The sequence below is a fragment of the Pseudophryne corroboree genome, chromosome 1 (genome assembly GCF_028390025.1).
Source record: "Pseudophryne corroboree isolate aPseCor3 chromosome 1, aPseCor3.hap2, whole genome shotgun sequence".
In the NCBI taxonomy this organism is placed as follows: Eukaryota; Metazoa; Chordata; class Amphibia; order Anura; family Myobatrachidae; genus Pseudophryne; species Pseudophryne corroboree.
The window spans coordinates 796042076-796062437 of NC_086444.1; the positions used below are offsets into that span (position 1 = coordinate 796042076).

At 47.5% G+C, this 20362-nt stretch overlaps 1 protein-coding gene and 1 long non-coding RNA gene across 3 annotated transcripts in view; one reads left to right on the plus strand and one right to left on the minus strand.

Moving 5' to 3' along the window:
• The window catches only part of LOC134910544 (uncharacterized), a 263414-nt gene that overhangs the window by 22077 nt on the left and 220975 nt on the right, over positions 1-20362 (plus strand). Inside the window, exon 2 of the long non-coding RNA XR_010176230.1 lies at positions 9687-9793. This is a non-coding gene — a long non-coding RNA (uncharacterized LOC134910544). The remainder of the gene's footprint in view (positions 1-9686; positions 9794-20362) is intronic.
• The window catches only part of JCHAIN (joining chain of multimeric IgA and IgM), a 60077-nt gene continuing 52212 nt past the window's right edge, over positions 12498-20362 (minus strand). For both annotated transcript variants that reach the window (XM_063935509.1, XM_063935508.1), the window contains one exon: positions 12498-12857. In XM_063935509.1, the coding sequence (XP_063791579.1) occupies positions 12659-12857 (199 nt within the window). In that variant the 3' untranslated portion in view covers positions 12498-12658. The remainder of the gene's footprint in view (positions 12858-20362) is intronic.

The window sequence follows — 20362 nt, forward strand, 5'->3', positions numbered from 1 at the left end:
GCTGGCTTGATTGCAGTTGTCCCGTCTCTGGTAAACTACTCATGCAAAAGTTCCTTCTTAAATGCATTCACTTCACAGGCATGCATAAAAGGAATCCTAATCTTTTTTGAAGAATTGGAAGTGAAAAGATACCTTTATATACACGCAGGCAAGAAATCCAATGTAATTCATTTGTCTGACGGTTGGGGAAACAGTGGAGGTGTGAACTAGAATTGAAAGATACCTTTACATGCATGCGGGAATGAATTATATTGTAAGTTAGGATTCCTTTTATGCGTGCCAGTGATGTGAATGCATTTAAGAAGGAACTTTTGCATGAGTAGTTTACCAGAGACGGGACAACTGCAATCAAGCCAGCATAGAACATAAGCGGATTTTTCTGTGCTATATAGAATTATTTTTCTTGTTATCTAAACTGGTCTTTGGCGCAGGTGCTTAATAATCTTTGTCTACTTCAGACCTGATCGCTCCTCTGCGAATCTGTAGAGTTCTGCGAGTTCTGCAAGTGGATAGTCACCACCAAGCCAGAGTGAAAAACCGCATCGTGCAAATGTATGTACGACATGCGAAAAGCTTTGCAAACGCCGCCCAGCTGCAAATCCGTTCCCAACTCACTCACCATCAAATTATTTTTCCAGTCTGTGCATAGCCCTGGATTTACTCGTATAGTGCGATACAAACAGGCTGATCAGGCCGGATCTGACTTCACACAGCCATCCTGAAAACCTTTGGGAACGTCTGCGCTTTTCCTGACACTCACAGAAAATAGCCAGTTACCACCCACAAACATTCACTTCCTGTCAATCAACCTGCGTTCACCTAGCAATAAAAAAACCACAGTTTTATTTAGCAATTTCGCCTCGCGCCTGCACATATGATCTGTACGCATGTGCAGTCGTTCGCTAATTGTCCGCTGTGCAATTTTGCACAACAGCGATCAGGTCTGAATTAGGCCCATTGTTCCATACAGGGGGGGTAAATACAAGGTCCAGCACAGTAAAAAAAAAAAAAATCACATTGTTTCTCCCTCCCCCATTTGGTACCATTTGTATGAGTAATATGGTTTATTTAGGAAAGGTGTCTTCAGAAGATTACTATGCCCCAGCCATTTACGTCTAATCCCGCCAGATGTGAATAGTTTGTAGCCTCATTCCCTCTGTGTTTCATCTCTCCAGTGATATTCTCACTTTGGGGGTAATTCCAAGTTGATCGCAGCAGGATTTTTGTTAGCAATTGGCCAAAACCATGTGCACTGCAGGGGAGGCAGATATAACATGTGCAGAGAGAGATAGATTTGGGTGTGGTGTGTTCAATCTGCAATTTAATTTGCAGTGTAAAAATAAAGCAGCCAGTATTTACCCTGCACAGAAACAAAACAACCCACCCAAATCTAACTCTTTCTGCACATGTTATATCTGCCCCCCCTGCAGTGCACATGGTTTTGCCCAATTGCTAAAAAAAAATCCTGCTGCGATCAACTTGGAATTACCCCCTTTGTCTCTCCAGTGCCATCTTCCCTGCATATATTTAGCACCATTTCTCCCATCTATCCAGTGTTATCCTCTCTGTATCTCTCCAGTGCCATCTTCCCTGCATCTCTCTAGCGACGTCTCTCCAGTGCCTTCCTTTCTGCATCTCTCCAACATTGTCCTCTTTGCATCTCTCCAGCGCTATCCTCCCTACAGCGACATTTCCCCCATCTCTCCAGTGCCATCCCTTGTGTAACAGCTTCATTCCCACCGGTGCAATCAACCTACCATCTGACTGCCGCCTTTCTTTTTTTGCCCCAGTCACTGCAGTGTTGACCCCATTTTCTATCTATTTGTCAGTCTCCAACCCAGTCACTGATCCCTGACCTGGCCACCCACAACCCACACCCCACCATTATTTTTTTTAGATTTTTCACTAACTTACTTCATGATGAAGCTGAATTCTATACACACATACGTAGTGTGACTCCCATCAGTTGGCTGAGCGGCGCCGGTGTGCACTTCTCTTTGTGATTTGATGAACATGCTGGGCCTCCTCTGCAGTTCCTCCGTGCTGCCTTGTGATGTCACTGCATCTCATTCCCGCTGTAGTATGGGGAGGGGGGCCAACTGATTGTAACAGCGCTGTGGCCACCTGCAAACTCAATTGAACTGAGAGGCCTGGCGCTCAGCTCAGTGCGTGCAGGAATATACCGGCTGTCAGACAGGCCTGCTGTTAGAGCCACAGCAGGTCCTAGTGCCCGCTGGCTCTAGCCAATACAATTAAAACCAGAAACAACGGGCTCACTGGCCCATGTGCTCATCCCCATGGCCGGCTCAAGGCATGTTCGAATAGAGCGGCCGCACGGGGCGCCACCCTTAATGGGCGCCGCACTCTGGCGCCGCCATATTCATGCCTGGAGCCGAGCCAGCCTGGAGCGCTACCCGGCCTAAACTGTTGTGTGCATGCTGTGGGCACCGGCGTCTGACGTCAGACGCCGGCAGCGTGCATAGCGCGCACACAACAGTTTGGGAAGAGTCCGCCCGTGACCTCAGCAGCACTCCCCCTCCCAGCACCGCAGGTATTGTGGGGGCATTTCTGGATCGGGCACTATGTGGGGGCATTTATGTATTGGGCAGGGCACTGTGAGGGTCATATCTGGCACTGTGGGGGTCATATCTGCCACTGTGGGGACATTTATATATCTGGCACTGTGGGGACATTTATGTATCTGACATTGTGGGGGCATATCTGCACTGTGGGGCATTTACGTATCTGGCACTGTGGGGGCATTTATGTATCTGGCACTGTGGGGGCATTTATATATCTGGAACTGTGGGGTAATTTATGTATCTGGCACTTTGGGGGCATTTATGTATCTGGCACTGTGGGGGCATATCTGCACTACTGTGGGGTGTAATGCGAATTGCCACCATTATGTGGCCACGCCCATTCCCCACGAAGCAACGCCCCTACATTTTTGCTGCACGCCTTCGGCGCGCACTGTCCATGCTTTAGCATGTAGGTATGGGAACAACATGCATTATTACAGTATGTACATCATTTTGCTCACCTAACTTAAAAATGTGCCCTCCCTGTGATCAGCACTCTGCCCTAAAAAGTGAACACTATCATGTGTAGCTGACACTGCTGGGGGGCCTAATATGTGTAGCTGGCACTGCTGGGGGGCATGTCATGTGTAGCTGGCACTGCTGGGGGGCATAATGTGTGTAGCTGGCACTGCTGGGGGGCATGTCATGTGTAGCTGGCACTGCTGCGGGGCATGTCATGTGTAGCTGGCACTGCTGGGGGGCATGTCATGTGTAGCTGGCACTGCTGGGGGGCATATCATGTCTATCTGGTACTGCACAATATGTGTATCTGGCACTATACTAGAGACATTGTGTGTATCTGAAACTATACTGGAGACATTGTGTGTAAGGAACACTACCGTGGCTGTTATGTGTAAGGCTGCTAATTGTGTGGGTATATGGGGTGTGAGAATATATTTATTTATAGTTTGATGATAGGAAGTTACGAGGCCACGCCCATTTTTCCAGGAGCGCCCGCATGGGGGGGAAGGGGGGGGGGCACTTTTACATTTTCTCGCTCAGGGTGCTAGTAGGCCTGGAGCCGGCCCTGCTCACCCCAGATCCGCCTGTGGGTGACAATGTTAATTCTTACCTACTTTTGTAGAAAAGAAGGGATGATAAATAGAGCCCTTAGTTTGGGTGGCAAAAAATGCTTAGGTAAATTTACATCATCTGACATCTTCTAAATTCTCAGTTCTAACAGAGCAATCATACTAGCATTCCTACAAGCAGGTACAGGCCATATGCACTAGTCTATAGCATAGGTCTGCAAACTCGGTCCTCATTACCCCACACAGGGCATGTTTTGCAGGTCTCCTCACAGCATCGCAAGTGAAATAATTAGCTCCACCTGTGGACCTTTTAAAATGTGGAAGAATGTGCTCTCTCCTGCTGTGGCGCTAATCTCTTAGTATTGCCTGTCAGGGATGTATCTTCCTATTGGCCAGGATGGCACTCGCCAGGGGTGCCAGCCGAGTAAGTAGATTCACTTTTAGAGGCAGCAGCTATCCCCCCACCCGCGTGTAGTTCCTCACCAGCAGGGATTCCCAGTAATGATCACAGTATGCAGCAGTGGCTGCTGGGGGGTGTAGTTTCTTGTCTGTATTGTGGTTCAGTGCTGGATCCCGGCGCCAATTACAGTGGCTGCTGCTGCTGCTGCTAGTGCATTCTTTGATCATTAATGGGCATCCCTGCTGTTGGGGGATAGCTGTCGCCTCTAATAAAATCAACATGGGGCATATCTGTGTCTGGCACTGTGGGGGCATACATGTATCTGGCACTCTGGGGGCATACGTGTATCTGACACTGTGGGGGCATACATGTATCTGGCACTGTGGGGGGCATTTGAGTGTCCGACACTGTGGGAGCATTTGAGTGTCCAGCACTGTAGGGGCATACGAGTGTCTGGCTCGGTAGGGGCATATGTGTATCTGGCTCGGTAGGGGCATATGTGTATCTGGCTTGGTGGGGCCATATGTGTATCTGGTACTGTGGGGGCATATGTGTATCTGACACTATACTCTGTATTGTAGAAAAAGGATTTTCTGTGGAGGATTTTTTTAACATCTATGAGAGAAAATAAAGAGCACCCGAGGAAACCCTTTCGTAGTACTTTAGCATTTCACATACCAAATGGTGTAGAGGTTTGTTCTGAGGATTAAAATAATATTACTAGTTATTGTGATAAAGTTTTTTTTCTCTCCCCTACCTTCCCATCTTTTCCCCCCTTTTCCTCCCATCTCCCCCTATTCCTTCTGTTTCTCCCTATTTTTCTCCCTATAATCCCATCATCCCCTATTACTCCTGGCTTCTCCTATTCCCCCTGTTCCTCCAATCTTCTACATTCTTTCACTTTTCCTCCTATTGCCCCATATTCCTTCTCCTATTCCTCCCATCTCCTTCCTATTCGTTCCCCTATTCCTCCTGTCGCCCCTTTTCCTCCAATCTCCACCTATTCTTCCCACTATTCCTCCCATTTCACCTTAATCTTTCCATTTCCCCTTATTATTCCTCCTATTCCTCCGTCTTACCTATTCCTCCTATTGCCCCTATTCTTCCCCCTATTCCTCCCATCTCCCCACTATTCCTTTCGTCTTTCCCTATTCTTCCTCTTATTCCTCCCATATCCCCCTATTCTTCTTATTATTCTTCCCATATCCCCACTATTCCTTCCGTCTTTCCCTATTCTTCCTCTTATTCCTCCCGTATCCCCCTATTCCTTCTGTCTTTCCCTATTCTTCTTCTTATTCTTCCCATATCCCCACTATTCCTTTCGTCTTTCCTTATTCTTCCTCTTATTCTCCCATATCCCCCTATTCCTTCCGTCTTCCCTATTCTTCCTCTTATTCCTCCCATATCCCCCTATTCCTTCTGTCTTTCCCTATTCTTCTTCTTATTCTTCCCATATCCCCACTATTCCTTCCCTCTTTCCCTATTCTTCCTCTTATTCCTCCCATATCCCCCTATTCCTTCCGTCTTTCCCTATTCTTCCTCTTATTCCTCCCATATCCCCCTATTCCTTCCGTCTTTCCCTATTCTTCCTCTTATTCCTCCTATATCCCCCTATTCCTTCCATCTTTCCATATTATTTCTCCTATTCCTTCCATCTCCTCCTCTTCCTTTCATATTCCCCCATACCTACATGCAGCATGATCCTGAAACTTTCCGGAGTTTGTCCTCACTTGGCAACTGTAGCTGGGCATCCTTTCACCTTTCCTTACTGCTGTGACTGAGGAGGACAGACAGTGCTAGCTGTCTACTGGGGATGCAGTTAAGATGCCAGCTGTGGGGATCTCGGCAGTATGATTACCGATGCCGGAATACCGACAGCCGTAAAAATGTTCACGCCAGAATCCTGAGAGGGTCAGGAGACTGACTCCGGAATCCTGACAGCCGGTATCCCAACAGCTGGTTTCCCGACAGCCGGTATCTCAACCATAAGTATAGCAGGTGGGTTAGGTTTAGGTGCCACCCGGGGGTTGGGGGGTAGGGTTAGGTTGCGGGGAGAGGGGTTTAAGGTTAGGCACCATCAGGGGGAGGTTAGGTGAAGGCACTGTGGGGAGGGTGGGTTAGGGTTCAGCTGTGGGGGGGGGGGGGGGGGTTAGGTTTAGGCACCACTTGGGAGAGGTTAGGGTTTGGCTACGGGAATCGAGGGTAAGGGGGTAGGGGAGAGAGGGAACATACTCACCTCGCCCCTGCCGGGATTTTAAACATCGGGTTCCGGCATCATAATTGTGACTGTCAGCATCTCGTCCGCTGGTCAATCATACTGAACCCATCTATTTTGAGGGAATATAGGGGACACATATACTGAGGTGTCAGAGAATGTGGGGCGGACACAGTACAGTGTCAGTGAATGTGGGGGGAGAACACAGTACAGTGTCAGGGAATGTGGGGGCACATTGAGATACCAGGGAATGTGGACCATGTAGTTTGGTGACTAATCAGGGAACGTGGGTGCATATAGTGCATTATCGGGGAATGTGGGGGCACACAGCATTGTGACAGGGATATAGGGTAACATAGTGAGGTGTCGAAGGATGTGGGCAACATAATGCACTGAAGGTGTGGTATGCATGACCAGCGGTCAGGAGACCACCGGTCAGCATATCGACGCAGGGATCCCGGCATGCCGACCATCGGGATTGTGAGGGGGCAGGATGTAGGGGGAGGTTATGGTCTCCTGACCGCCGGTCACATAACTACATCCCTGCACTGACAGTTGATAAGGGGGCGTATAGTGAAGTGTCACAGTTGTTGGGCATCTCTGCACCTTTCCTTACTGCCTGTGACCACGGAGGCTGAGGGAAGTCAGAGTTAGATGTCTGATATGCATATGTCAAAATGGCAAGTTAGAACTTAAACGCTAATAATGACATTTTGAAAATGGTGGGGGGTGGTTGAAAGACAATAATATTGTTCCTAGAGGAGGCCTGACCCTTAAATCTGCCACTTCAATCCACCCCACTGATCTCCTGTGTACAGTAAGTACTGCACTCCCCACTCTCTACCTATGGACATATGTGTAAGGGGCAATACTACTGTGGGCATTAAGTGTGGCAATAACACCGTGGGTGTTATTGGTAATGGGCACTACTACTGTTGATGTTAAGTGTAAGGGGCACTACTACTGTGGGCGTTATGTGTGGCACTAATAACACAGTGGATGTTATTGGTAAGGGGCACTACTACTGTGGGCGTTATGTGTGGCACTTATAACGTGGGTGTTATGGTAAGGGGCATTACTACTGTGAGCATTATGTGTGGCACAATACTGCAGGCATTATGGGTAAGGAGCACTACTACTGTTGGCGTTATGTAGAAGGTGCTACTGTGGACATTGTGTGCAAAAGGGACACTACAGTGGGCATTGTGTATAAGGAGCACTACTGTGCAGCATGACATGTATATGGGGCAATACTATGTAGCATAACGTGATTAAGGGGCACTACTGTGTGACGTAACGTGAATAAGGAGCACTACTATGTGGTGCAATATTAATCGGGCACTACACACGGTATAATGTGAATAAGAATGTGTGGTTTCATTTGAATTGGGAGTACTATTGTGTGGCCACGCCCCTTACTTGTGAGCCCACACTCCTTTTTTGTGGAAGCCTTCCACACATGCTATCCCTTTATTACATATGGGAGGGCGCAAATGTATTGTTTGCAGGGAACGCTGGACACCCTAGCACCGGCCCTGCATCATGGCCATGTCGCTGAAGTAGTTGCAAACTCAGACCCTCAATCACTCACATTGAAGGCCATACTTTGACAGCGAGTCTGCACCTATCATAGCGCTGGTGCAAATTTTAATGGTGCAACAGATGCTTCTAAAGACGCAGCAAGTGGTATTTGAGCTGGGTGTCGTAGGGTGGCCATCCACTACTCAGACTTGTATGAACTGCAGATCGCATCAGATTTCTCTTGTACTCTCCCGGGAGCTTCCTGAGAATTGGATTGGACCCTGGCTTTAATTTTCACTACATTCACTTCAGATATATCTGATGCACACATGCTACATGTGATTGATCTGATGCGATATTAAAATAGAGTAGGCTGGGCTACCAGGGGGGTATATAACAATAACTACTGGTGGGCAGTGTGATTAAACAGTAAACATTGGTGGGCAGTGTGATTATACACTGTAAACAATAACTATTGGTGGGCAGTAGGAAAATACACTGTAAACAAACCATTGGTGGAAAGTGTGCCCTTCACATACCAAAAATCAAAGGAATCCAGTCCAATTTTGCTGCATTCAGATCGCAAATGCCGGATCCTACCCGGTAAGAGAAACGTGTACTTACCGGGTGGGATCCGGCATTTGCTCTCCTCTGCTGGCTTTCCGACCCGGCAATATACCGGGTCGGTTGCCATAGCAGCGGGGGGCGCAGCAGCAGCAGGGGCGGGGGTGGAGGCGGCGCTGGGAGATGAGCTCATCTCCTGCGCCGCCTCTCCCTATGCTGTGAATGGGAGCCGCGTTGCATCGGAACGGCTCCCATTCACACTGCGCCTGACCCGGTAATCAACCCAGTAATAACCCTTCTTTTTTACCGGGTTGGATTACCGGGTCAAGCGACCCGCTAATTCTGAAAAGGAGCTTTCACATCGCACACTGACCCTTTTCGACACGGCAATATGCCGTGTCGATACCGGGTTTTTAGTGCGATGTGAAAGGGGTAATAGTCTGTGCTGCGGTCTGATGCTGCTGTCTGATGCTGCTGCAGAGTCCTTGTGGTAGGTGGGAGTGGCCAGGGAGATGCCAGTCAAATTACACTTCAGATGAATCTGATCAGATACATCTGAAGTAAAAATAAAACCACTCCGATGTGCACCTGATTTCTTCAGATTCAGATAAAGAGTTGGGGCAGCCACAAAGATCTGTAGTTCAAACATATCTGACTTGGGACAGTGCATCGAATCGGAAAAGCCTTCCGATGTGATTTTTTGGTTAGATGCGTCGAAATCTGAAGAAAAGTGCCCAAATCGGACTAGTGGATGGGGGCCTTTAGTCCTTGCACTTTCATATGCATGGCTGTACACCAGAGAAGGAATTTCAGTAGTATTAGCATAGAATTGCAAACACCATTGTGACAAAAGAGGCACATACGAATGTAGCCATGCTCATCTTTGGTGCGTTGCGGCATGCTGCTACCAGGTTGGGTTTTGCCTTTTAAAGGTTTGCTGCTTTAAAAAAATGTACAAGTTTGGCCAGAGTCTTGGAGCTCTGGCCGTCTTGCAATACATTACATCCGGCCCTATAGTATGTGTTTTTCTTTTTACCAATGTCCCACCAATACATTTTTATTGCAGTTTTTAGAAAATAAATTAAAAGCATGTTAAAACCTGAGGCAATAACACATCCTATCCTTGATCCTATCAAAGAAAAGTAAAGATACCTAAAAGCACATAGAAAGAAAAGCACATAACAAGTTCCTAAAGTCGGTAGACATAAGTTTATATTTAATGGACTATTTAACCTCATAATAAACCAGGGCTAAGACACACCTTTTCATTTTTGCTATATGCAAATTAAATTAGAATAACTTTATAATTATGAGAGTATTTACGTGAATTTTAATTTTTTTATGTCATGAATGTCCTTTGTTCATTTATTTAGGAACTTTATTTAAGAACTTTATTTGCAAAAAGATACAATTGGAAACGATACATACAACGGTGTACACAAGCCTTGCCACAAAACTGGAACCTAGCATGGGGAATACAGTAAGTACTAAATGTCACAATCCTGTTGAGCACAGGCAAAATGGGCTAGTAGACCAACAGTTAACAATCAATTATCAGTTGTTTAATACTGTGGTCCCCGGCACTGAGGGGATAAGGGGGTATGGGGGGGCGGGCAGAAATAGAATTGATTCAAGATAGTAATATAACACAACGAGCATCTAGGTCTGGTTTACTGTACATGGAATCTGTCAGGTTAGGACAATACTGTCATTAAACTAGGTAGCCCACGGTTCCCAAGTTTTAGAAAAAGATTTTGAGCAGTAGCGCAAAATGCTAGACATAATGTTTATGCAGTACGAGTACCATATTCTAGTGAGGACTTATTAGAGTTTGGGTAGGTTAAATTTTTTTCAGTCCATTGCTAATTGCCAGGTTGTAGTTGAAGCTGATCAATTTGTTTTGGTGGCAAATAGCGGAGGGAACCCGAAAAGGGACGAGAAATGATTGTCTGTAATAGGTGTTTAACATCATTCCAAAGGTCTGCAATTTAGGGCATAGCCACCATATGTGGAGGACATATGTAGAACATCACCTCTGACAAATATTTGGGACATCTGGGTTGATTTATGCAATCTTGCAGGCACATCAGTGATAGATAAAATCATAAGTGTTCTGTTTAATTTTCACACAGATGGAGCTAGAAGTTGTCTTTGCTCAATCCTCCTGCCTCCTTTGGTTAAAGCTAATATAATTCTGAGTGGGACATGCAGCCATTGGAGTGATTGGCAAAGGCAGGCAGCAGAGGTGAAGGGTCATGAGAGGATAATAAGTCATACAGCAGACTTAAGAATAGACTGAAATGGTGCAGGTGTGAGATAGATGAGTAGCATATTGAAGTAATCAAGGTGAGAAGTGAGAAGGCCTTAGGTTGGGTATTTATGGCTTCCAGAGTGAAAAAGGGGCATATTCTGGAAATATGACACATAAATATTGGACAGGGCGAAAACTAGGATTTTTATCATCCTGGGCAAAGCAGAAATTTGTAAAAATAAAGTAGCCAGTACTTACCCTGCACAGAAACAAAATAACCCACCCAAATCTAACTCTCTCTGCACATGTTACATCTGCTCCACCTGCAGTGCACATGGGGCCTAATTCAGACCTGGTCGCAAGCAGGCGTTTTTTGCACTGCTGCGACCAGGTAGTCGCCGCCTGCAGGGGTGCGAATGCATGTGCAGAGAGCTGCACAAACAAAAGTTTGTGCAGTCTCTGCACAGCTCAGGAATTACTCAACCGCTGCAACAATCCAGCCTGGACCTGCCGTCAGGAACCGTCCTGTAAAACAGCTGGACACGCCTGCGTTTCTTTGGACACTCCCTGGAAACGGTCAGTTGACACCCACAAATGGCCTCTTCCTGTCAATCTTCGTGCGATCGCTTTCATCTGTAATTCCGTCGCTCTCCAGCGATCCCCGTCGCCGGGGGCAACACGCCTGCGCATTGCGGAGCATACGCATGCGCAGTTCTGACCTTATTGCAGCGCTGCAAAAAAACATAGCGTGCGATCAGGTCTGAATGACCCCCATTGTTTTGACCATTAGAGAACAACTTTGCTGCTGCGATCAGGTCTGAATCAGGCCCATACTTTTAGTATTTATGATTTATGACTGAGCATGTGGCCTGCTGGACAGCATCATGGTGTCGTGATTATGGGCCTATTTTTATGTGGCAACCAGTCCCCATTGTTAATCTGGCCCTAGTTGCATGCATTTCCAGTAATAACGGTAGTTACCATAAAACCCTGCTTATTTTAGCTTGCACCTCTGGGACTCCAGTAAAAGTAAGGGTTTACTACCATAACATCCCACTGAATATTACTGCCTACTGCTCTGTCAGACCAGTACAGCTTAGGATAGAGGTTTCCAAACTGTGTGCCGTGGCTCCCTGGGGTGCCTCGGGACACTTGCAGGGGTGCCCTGGGTTGGTGGTCCAGGACCAATTCAAATTATATATGGTCAATAGGCAAAACCAGTGCTGGTGGCTGCCAGTCATACAATATGTGGCCAAACAGAAGCAAATCTTGTCCCTCACCACACAACTGACCCTAAGGATGACATATATAAATGCGATCTACTTAATGTAATATTTCTTTCTAAATTTCTCAATAAGAAATTTTTGGCCTAGGGGTGCCATGAAAAAAATTCTGATATTCTAAGGCGCCGTGATTCAAAAAAGTTTGGAAACCACTGGCTTAGGAGCAGTTATAGGGTCTAGAAGTGAGCCTTACAATGAGAAAGGCTGTACATTTAGAGAAGAAGAAAAAGATAGTGGCTTTCACGGAAAATAAGGGTTTGTTTTTCATTTGTATAGGGTATATGTGGACAAATGACTTCAAAATAAATTATATTCATTGCTTATGATGTATAATTCAAAGGGTTTTGCCATTGTCATTAATAGGATGCAGCTAACTATTGTATTCTAGGAGGGTGCTGTTACTTAGTGCAGAGCTCTGACTGCACCACCAAGCTGTGAGGATTTTTGTACCCAATCAATAAAATTCCTTTTGCTTAAATAATACATTATAAATTGATCTGTCACCAGTAGAAACACTATAAATATCAGAGGTGTCATTCAGTCTAAAAGTTTTCCACCAGTTCACAAGCTTATAAATTCTATTCAGTCATTGATTAACAATAGGTGGCTAGGAATCTAGCGTAAAAGAAAAAAGAGCCACAGTTGCTTCATTTATTTGCACAGAAAACGGGTTTATTGCAAAAAATGTAATCTACAAGTCAGGCAAGGCTGTAACATAAAACATGTATTTGTGCAGCAAGTTATAATGTACATGTATCTTTTGCTGTTTATTTGAAATAAAATGCACAGTATAATATGTATTTGCCTGTATCTATTCATAGCAGGACTCAGGAGTCAGTGCTACTTTTTTCATTATCGTCTTTCCATTGTATGTGAATGGGACTTCATTTGTGTAGCACTTGTTTCTATCATAGGTGTAGCAAATGTCATCAGATTTACTGCAACTGCCCTGAGAGACCAGAGTTGGCTCACCGCCGATGTCCATTTCCACAGGATCACATTTTTTGCAACTACAATACAAACATAAATATATAGTGTTATACACAGTGACTAACAAAGCAGTTTATATAAATAAATGACTAACAAAGCAGTTTATAGAGCAGCAGCTCTTTTCCCCCTTCATAACATATGTGAACCAAATACTGCCCCAAAATAGTATAATTACAAATGGGATGCAGTTAAAATGCCGGCTGTCGTATCCCGGCGTTCGGGATACTGACGCCGAAATCCGGACTGTCGGAATCCCTGCGCACCAGAGCTGTTCCCACTCGTGGGCGTCCAAGAAACCCATAGAGTGGGAACAGATCCTGTGGCGAGCATAGCGAGCCCACAAGGGTGACTCTTAGCGCTCACCCCACTGCCGACATTCTGGTGGGTGTGATGCCGCTGTCTGGATATTGACAGCCGGCATCCCGTCTGCCGGTATAACGTAGGTAACCCTTACAAATCTTACAAAGTGCAGCAAATTCAGTAAATTTCACCCTCTAATAAATATAATAAATAGTTACATTTGTAGATGTCTAAATTATTGAAACCATTTAAAATTAATTTTGGCCAGTTGTAGATCCTTAAAGTTGTTCATGGTATGGATCATAGTTTTCGGCTTACTTTAATTTGGGATTTATTGCCACAGTCAAATTTACAGTTATGAAAAATGGGAATAGATGCTGCAGACACCCTCCTGATTAGGAGAGATGACAGGGGCTTGTTTTAGGTCTCTCACTGTGTAGTCATGGAATATTGGTTGGACCCGGATATACCACATCGTTTGGCAAAACCGGTGAAGGTTCTTAGCGAAGCTATAGATTGCATCGAACTGATGCAGGCTATAGTGATAAGTAACAGTTCTATGGGGTCTATTCATGAAGATGTGCAGTACAGAGTTGTCTTGTGTCAATGCAAAATTGCATTAGGGGAGACATATATCACTCCTCCTAAAGAGTAAAGCTGGGTACACAAGTGTCCGAATCTGTGAAGATCCAACTCCCAAATGATCGGTTTTCCAGACATTCTGTACCCTCCGCCGACCGACCTGCACACCCTGTCTGGGTCACCTGTCGGGTCTCCTGGTTTGTAAAACTGCTTAAAAACTAGGAGACCCGTCTGCTGACTGGGTGACCAATATTGAAGTGTGTAGGTTGCTGAGACTGGAGTAGGGAACCAATCTCCAGTCCCGGCAGCCCAGGATCCCGGCACTGTCTGCCGCTGCTGCGGGAATCAGCGGAGAGCATGGCGGTGATGGAGAGAGGTGCCGTAGGCTATGGTGGCAGGAAACAAGGCGGTGGGACCGAATACGTTACCTTTGCAGAGTTTGGCAGCGGGCAGCTTGCAGAATAGCAGTGGCACAGTTTCCCTTTTTAAAAATGCCACTTCTGTGCCCTTTTTGAAAATGAAAGATGGCCATGGTGAGCCAAACGCAGTGAGCCTTGTCATCACCACGTCCCATTGTACAGGCTAATAATAGCCAGAGGCAGGAGGCAGTCCAGCGGAGGAGATGTGATGAAGAGTTCTTGAAAGACGCCATAGAAGTCCTGGCTGGGTGGCATCAGCAATGTAAAAGAGTTTAAAAACTGCCGCCCCTAGGTGATGATGTATAATAATTTATTAAAACATTTGGTGTCCTGTTTTTATTATAATATTTTTTTACAGGAGGACTATATTTACCAGCGGGCCCCCAATATCCCGCCTGCTGGTACTTGGGGTTCCAGCATGTGGAAGGGTGGCTTGCTGTGACCTGTTGTCCTTCTGCAAAAGACAGTATCATTCCTTTACTAATGGATTATCAGCTTGTCACCCACCGCCCAGAGGTGCCAGGGATACCCCCAGGCTTCAGCCCTGGCCTTGGTTGCCCTGGAGATGGGTGTGTAGCGAGATTGGATGTAGAATCTGTGAGCATGTCTGCAGAAGGATTGTATACACAGTCTGATCTGTCGAGGATTGGACAAGTGTGTACCTACAGTAGCTTTAGGATAGCAAGCAATCAGATTGCACCTATCATTTTATAGATTGTACTAGATAAATGAGAGCAAGAAATGATTGGTTGCTATAAGCAATTTCTTCACTAGTCCTCATTGGACGGTTTGGCCCCTGAAGATCAAACCCTGATAAGTGATCTTTCAGATAAACTGATCTTTGATGCCTATCTGTGCTGTGTTGTGCCAAGGCTGTAGCCCTCGTTACTTGCCCAGGCTGTTCATGTGTCACTGCAACTTTTCTGAGTTTGTGCACATGGCACCGGGACTTAACAAGTCTTTGTCCATAGTACTAACTATTAACTAGTGATACATCAATGAATCTCGGTGTGAGATTTAAGCACACCACCCAGAGGCGTAACTAAATGGGGTCGAGCAGGGCACGTGCCATGGGCGTCGTGGCAGGCCCAGCAGAATGGGGCACCGCCGGCCATGGCATCATACGTGCTCCGCCTCCCCACTTCCGTCATTGTGCTGCTGCCGCCCTCCCGCCGGTTACCACTGCGCCGCCGAGCTAGACCCATGGATGTGGCATTCAAGCAGCAGCACCCAGTCTCCTGCTGCTGGGAGGAAGCGTGACCGCAGCACCAGCGTCACGCTCCGTGAGCTCCCCCGCTGCTTGGCCACCCCTGCTCCTGACTTGCAGGCTCCCTGACTCCCGGCTCCCAGCTGAAGGTTGGGGGGCTGGGGGGTGAAACAACACAGACACACACAAAAAACAAACACACTCTCACTCTCTCTCTGAAGGGGGGGATGGGGACACATAGAGACACAGAATGAAGGGCAGGGCCGGATTAAGGCTTGTGGGAGCCCCAGGGCAACAAATTTGTGGGAGCCCCCATCAATAAATATTGAGGCCACCCACCAGTGGTGTAACTAGTGGGTGTGAGCATCATGTCAGACCCAGCAGAGGGGGGAACCACCGGCACCTGCACGGCCCACTCGCACCACTAGTGGAAGTGGCCTTCCCGATACTTACCAGGGTACCTCCTATTTCTCTGACGTCCTAGTGGATGCTGGGAACTCCGTAAGGACCATGGGGAATAGCGGCTCCGCAGGAGACTGGGCACAACTAAAGAAAGCTTTAGGTCACCTGGTGTGCACTGGCTCCTTCCACTATGACCCTCCTCCAAGCCTCAGTTAGATTTTGTGCCCGGCCGAGGTTGGATGCACACTAGGGGCTCTCCTGAGCTTCTAGAAAGAAAGTATATATTTAGGTTTTTTATTTTACAGTGAGACCTGCTGGCAACAGGCTCACTGCAGCGAGGGACTAAGGGGAGAAGAAGCGAACCTACCTGCTTGCAGCTAGCTTGGGCTTCTTAGGCTACTGGACACCATTAGCTCCAGAGGGACCGACCGCATGGAACTGGCCTTGGTGTTCGGTCCCGGAGCCGCGCCGCCGTCCCCCTTACAGAGCCAGAAGTAAGAAGAGGTCCGGAAAATCGGCGGCAGAAAACATCTGTCTTCACCAAGGTAGCGCACAGCACTGCAGCTGTGCGCCATTGCTCCTCATACACACTTCACACTCCGGTCACTGAGGGTGCAGGGCGCTAGGGGGGGGGGGGCGCCCTGAGCAGCAATAAAAAGACCTTGGCTGGCAAAAATACCACAATATATAGCCCCAGAGGCTATATATGTGATAATTACCCCTGCCAGAATCCAGAAAAAAGCAGGAGAATAGTCCGCGAAAAAGGGGCGGAGCTATCTCCTTCAGCACACTGGCGCCATTTCTCCCTCACAGCTCTGCTGGAAGGAAGCTCCCTGGCTCTCCCCTGCAGTCTACACTACAGAAAAGGGTAAAAAAGAGAGGGGGGGCACTAAATTTAGGCGCAGTATATATAACAGCAGCTATAGGGGACATAATTCAGTTAGTCCCTGCATTATATAGCGCTCTGGTGTGTGCTGGCATACTCTCACTCTGTCTCCCCAAAGGGCTTTTGTGGGTCCTGTCCTCTGTTAGAGCATTCCCTGTGTGTGTGCGGTGTGTCGGTACAGCTGTGTCGACATGTTTGATGAGGATAATGAGGTGGAGGCGGAGCAGTTGCATATAGAAGGGATGTCACCCCCTGCGGGGCAGACACCTGAGTGGATGGACTTATGGAAGGAATTGCGTGCACGCGTCGACTCCTTACACAAAAATTTTTACGACATGCCGAATGCGGGACAGCAGGCTTCTCAGCTCGTGCCTGTCCAGGTGTCTCAAAGGGGGGCTCTAAAACGCCCGCTACCTCAGATGGCAGACGCGGATGTCGACACGGATACTGACACCAGTGTCGACGATGATGAGTCTAGTCTAATGTCCACTAAGGCCATTTGTTGCATGATTGAAGCAATGAAAGAGGTGTTACACATTTCTGATATAAACCCAGGTACCACTAAAAAGGGTATTATGTTTGGGGAGAAAAAACTACCCGTAGTCTTTCCCCCATCAGAAGAATTAAATGAAGTGTGTGAAGAAGCGTGGGCTTTCCCTGATAAAAGATTGGTAATCTCTAAGAAGTTACTAATGGCGTTCCCTTTCCCGCCAGAGGATAGGTCACGTTGGGAGACACCACCTAGGGTGGATAAAGCGCTCACACGTTTGTCTAAAAAGGTGGCACTACCGTCTCCGGATACGGCCGCCCTCAAGGAACCTGCTGATAGAAAGCAGGAGGCGATCTTGAAGTCTGTGTATACACACTCAGGCATTATACTTAGACCAGCTATTGCGTCAGCATGGATGTGCAGTGCTGCCGCTGCGTGGTCAGATTCCCTGTCAGAAAATATTGACACCCTAGACAGGGACACTATTCTGCTAACCATAGAGCATATAAAAGACTCAGTCTTATACATGAGAGATGCACAGAGGGAGATCTGCCGGCTGGCATCTAAAATAAGTGCACTGTCCATTTCTGCTAGGAGAGGCTTATGGACTCGCCAGTGGACAGGGGATGCAGATTCAAAAAGGCACATGGAAGTTTTGCCTTATAAGGGTGAGGAGTTATTCGGGGATGGTCTCTCGGACCTAGTTTCCACAGCAACTGCTGGGAAGTCAGCATTTTTACCCCATGTTCCCTCACAGCCTAAAAAGGCGCCGTTTTATCAGGTACAGTCCTTTCGGACTCAGAAAAACAGGCGTGGAAAAGGCGGGTCCTTTCTGTCCAGAGGCAGAGGTAGGGGAAAAAGGCTGCAACAAACAGCAGGTTCCCAGGAGCAAAAGTCCTCCCCCGCTTCTTCCAAGTCCGCCGCATGACGGTGGGGCTCCACAGACGGAGCCAGGTACGGTGGGGGGCCGCCTCAAAAATTTCAGCGATCAGTGGGCTCGCTCACAGGTGGATCCCTGGATCCTGCAAATAGTATCTCAAGGGTACAAACTGGAATTCGAGGCGTCTCCACCCCACCGGTTCCTAAAATCTGCCTTGCCGACAACTCCCTCAGGCAGGGAGGCTGTGCTAGAGGCAATTCACAAGCTGTATTCCCAGCAGGTGATAGTCAAGGTGCCCCTACTTCAACAAGGACGGGGTTACTATTCCACACTGTTTGTGGTACCGAAACCAGACGGTTCGGTGAGACCCATTTTAAATTTGAAATCCTTGAACACATACATAAAAAAATTTAAGTTCAAGATGGAATCGCTCAGGGCGGTTATTGCAAGCCTGGACGAGGGGGATTACATGGTATCCCTGGACATCAAGGATGCTTACCTGCATGTCCCCATTTACTATCCTCACCAGGAGTACCTCAGATTTGTGGTACAGGATTGCCATTACCAATTCCAGACGCTGCCGTTTGGACTCTCCACGGCACCGAGGGTGTTTACCAAAGTAATGGCGGAAATGATGATACTCCTTCGAAGAAAGGGAGTTTTAATTATCCCGTACTTGGACGATCTCCTAATAAAGGCGAGGTCCAAGGAGCAGTTGTTGGTGGGAGTAGCACTATCTCAGGAGGTGCTACACCAGCACGGTTGGATTCTGAATATTCCAAAATCACAGCTGGTTCCGACGACACGTCTACTGTTCCTGGGTATGATCCTGGACACAGTCCAGAAAAAAGTGTTTCTCCCGGAGGAGAAAGCCAAGGAGCTGTCATCTCTAGTCAGAGACCTCCTGAAACCGAAACAGGTATCGGTGCATCACTGCACGCGGGTCCTGGGAAAGATGGTGGCTTCTTACGAAGCAATTCCTTTCGGCAGGTTCCATGCCATACAACGCCCTAAGTCAGGCAAGGCCTCTGCTTCAAAACCAGCCGGTACTGATCCAGTCAGACAACATCACGGCAGTCGCCCATGTAAATCGACAGGGCGGCACAAGAAGCAGGATGGCAATGGCAGAAGCCACAAGGATTCTCCGATGGGCGGAAAATCACGTACTAGCACTGTCAGCAGTGTTCATTCCGGGAGTGGACAACTGGGAAGCAGACTTTCTCAGCAGGCACGACCTCCACCCGGGAGAGTGGGGACTTCATCCAGAAGTCTTCACGCTGATTGTAAATCGATGGGAACGTCCACAAGTGGACATGATGGCGTCCCGCCTAAACAAAAAACTAGAGAGATATTGCGCCAGGTCAAGGGACCCTCAGGCGATAGCTGTGGACGCTCTGGTGACACCGTGGGTGTACCAGTCAGTTTATGTGTTCCCTCCTCTGCCTCTCATACCAAGGGTACTGAGAATAATAAGAAAACGAGGAGTAAGAACAATACTCGTGGTTCCGGATTGGCCAAGACGAGCGTGGTACCCGGAACTTCAAGAGATGATCTCAGAGGACCCATGGCCTCTGCCGCTCAGACAGGACCTGCTGCAGCAGGGGCCCTGTCTGTTCCAAGACTTACCGCGGCTGCGTTTGACGGCATGGCGGTTGAACGCCGGATCCTGAAGGAAAAGGGCATTCCGGAGGAAGTAATTCCTACGCTGATTAAAGCCAGGAAAGATGTAACTGCAAAGCATTATCACCGCATATGGCGGAAATATGTTGCTTGGTGTGAGGCCGAAAAGACCCCAACAGAGGAATTTCAACTAGGTCGATTTCTGCATTTCCTACAAACAGGAGTGACTATGGGCCTGAAATTAGGCTCCATTAAGGTACAGATCTCGGCTCTGTCGATTTTCTTCCAGAAAGAACTGGCTTCATTGCCTGAAGTTCAGACGTTTGTGAAGGGAGTGCTGCATATTCAGCCCCCGTTTGTGCCTCCAGTGGCACCTTGGGATCTCAACGTGGTGTTGAGTTTCTTAAAATCACATTGGTTTGAGCCACTTAAAACCGTGGATCTAAAATATCTCACGTGGAAAGTGGTCATGTTATTGGCCTTGGCTTCGGCCAGGCGGGTGTCAGAATTGGCGGCTTTGTCGTGTAAAAGCCCTTATCTGATTTTCCATATGGATAGGGCAGAATTGAGGACTCGTCCTCAGTTTCTCCCTAAGGTGGTATCAGCTTTTCACTTGAACCAACCTATTGTGGTGCCTGCGGCTACTAGGGACTTGGAGGATTCCAAGTTGCTGGACGTAGTCAGGGCCTTGAAAATTTATGTTTCCAGGACGGCTGGAGTCAGAAAAACTGACTCGCTA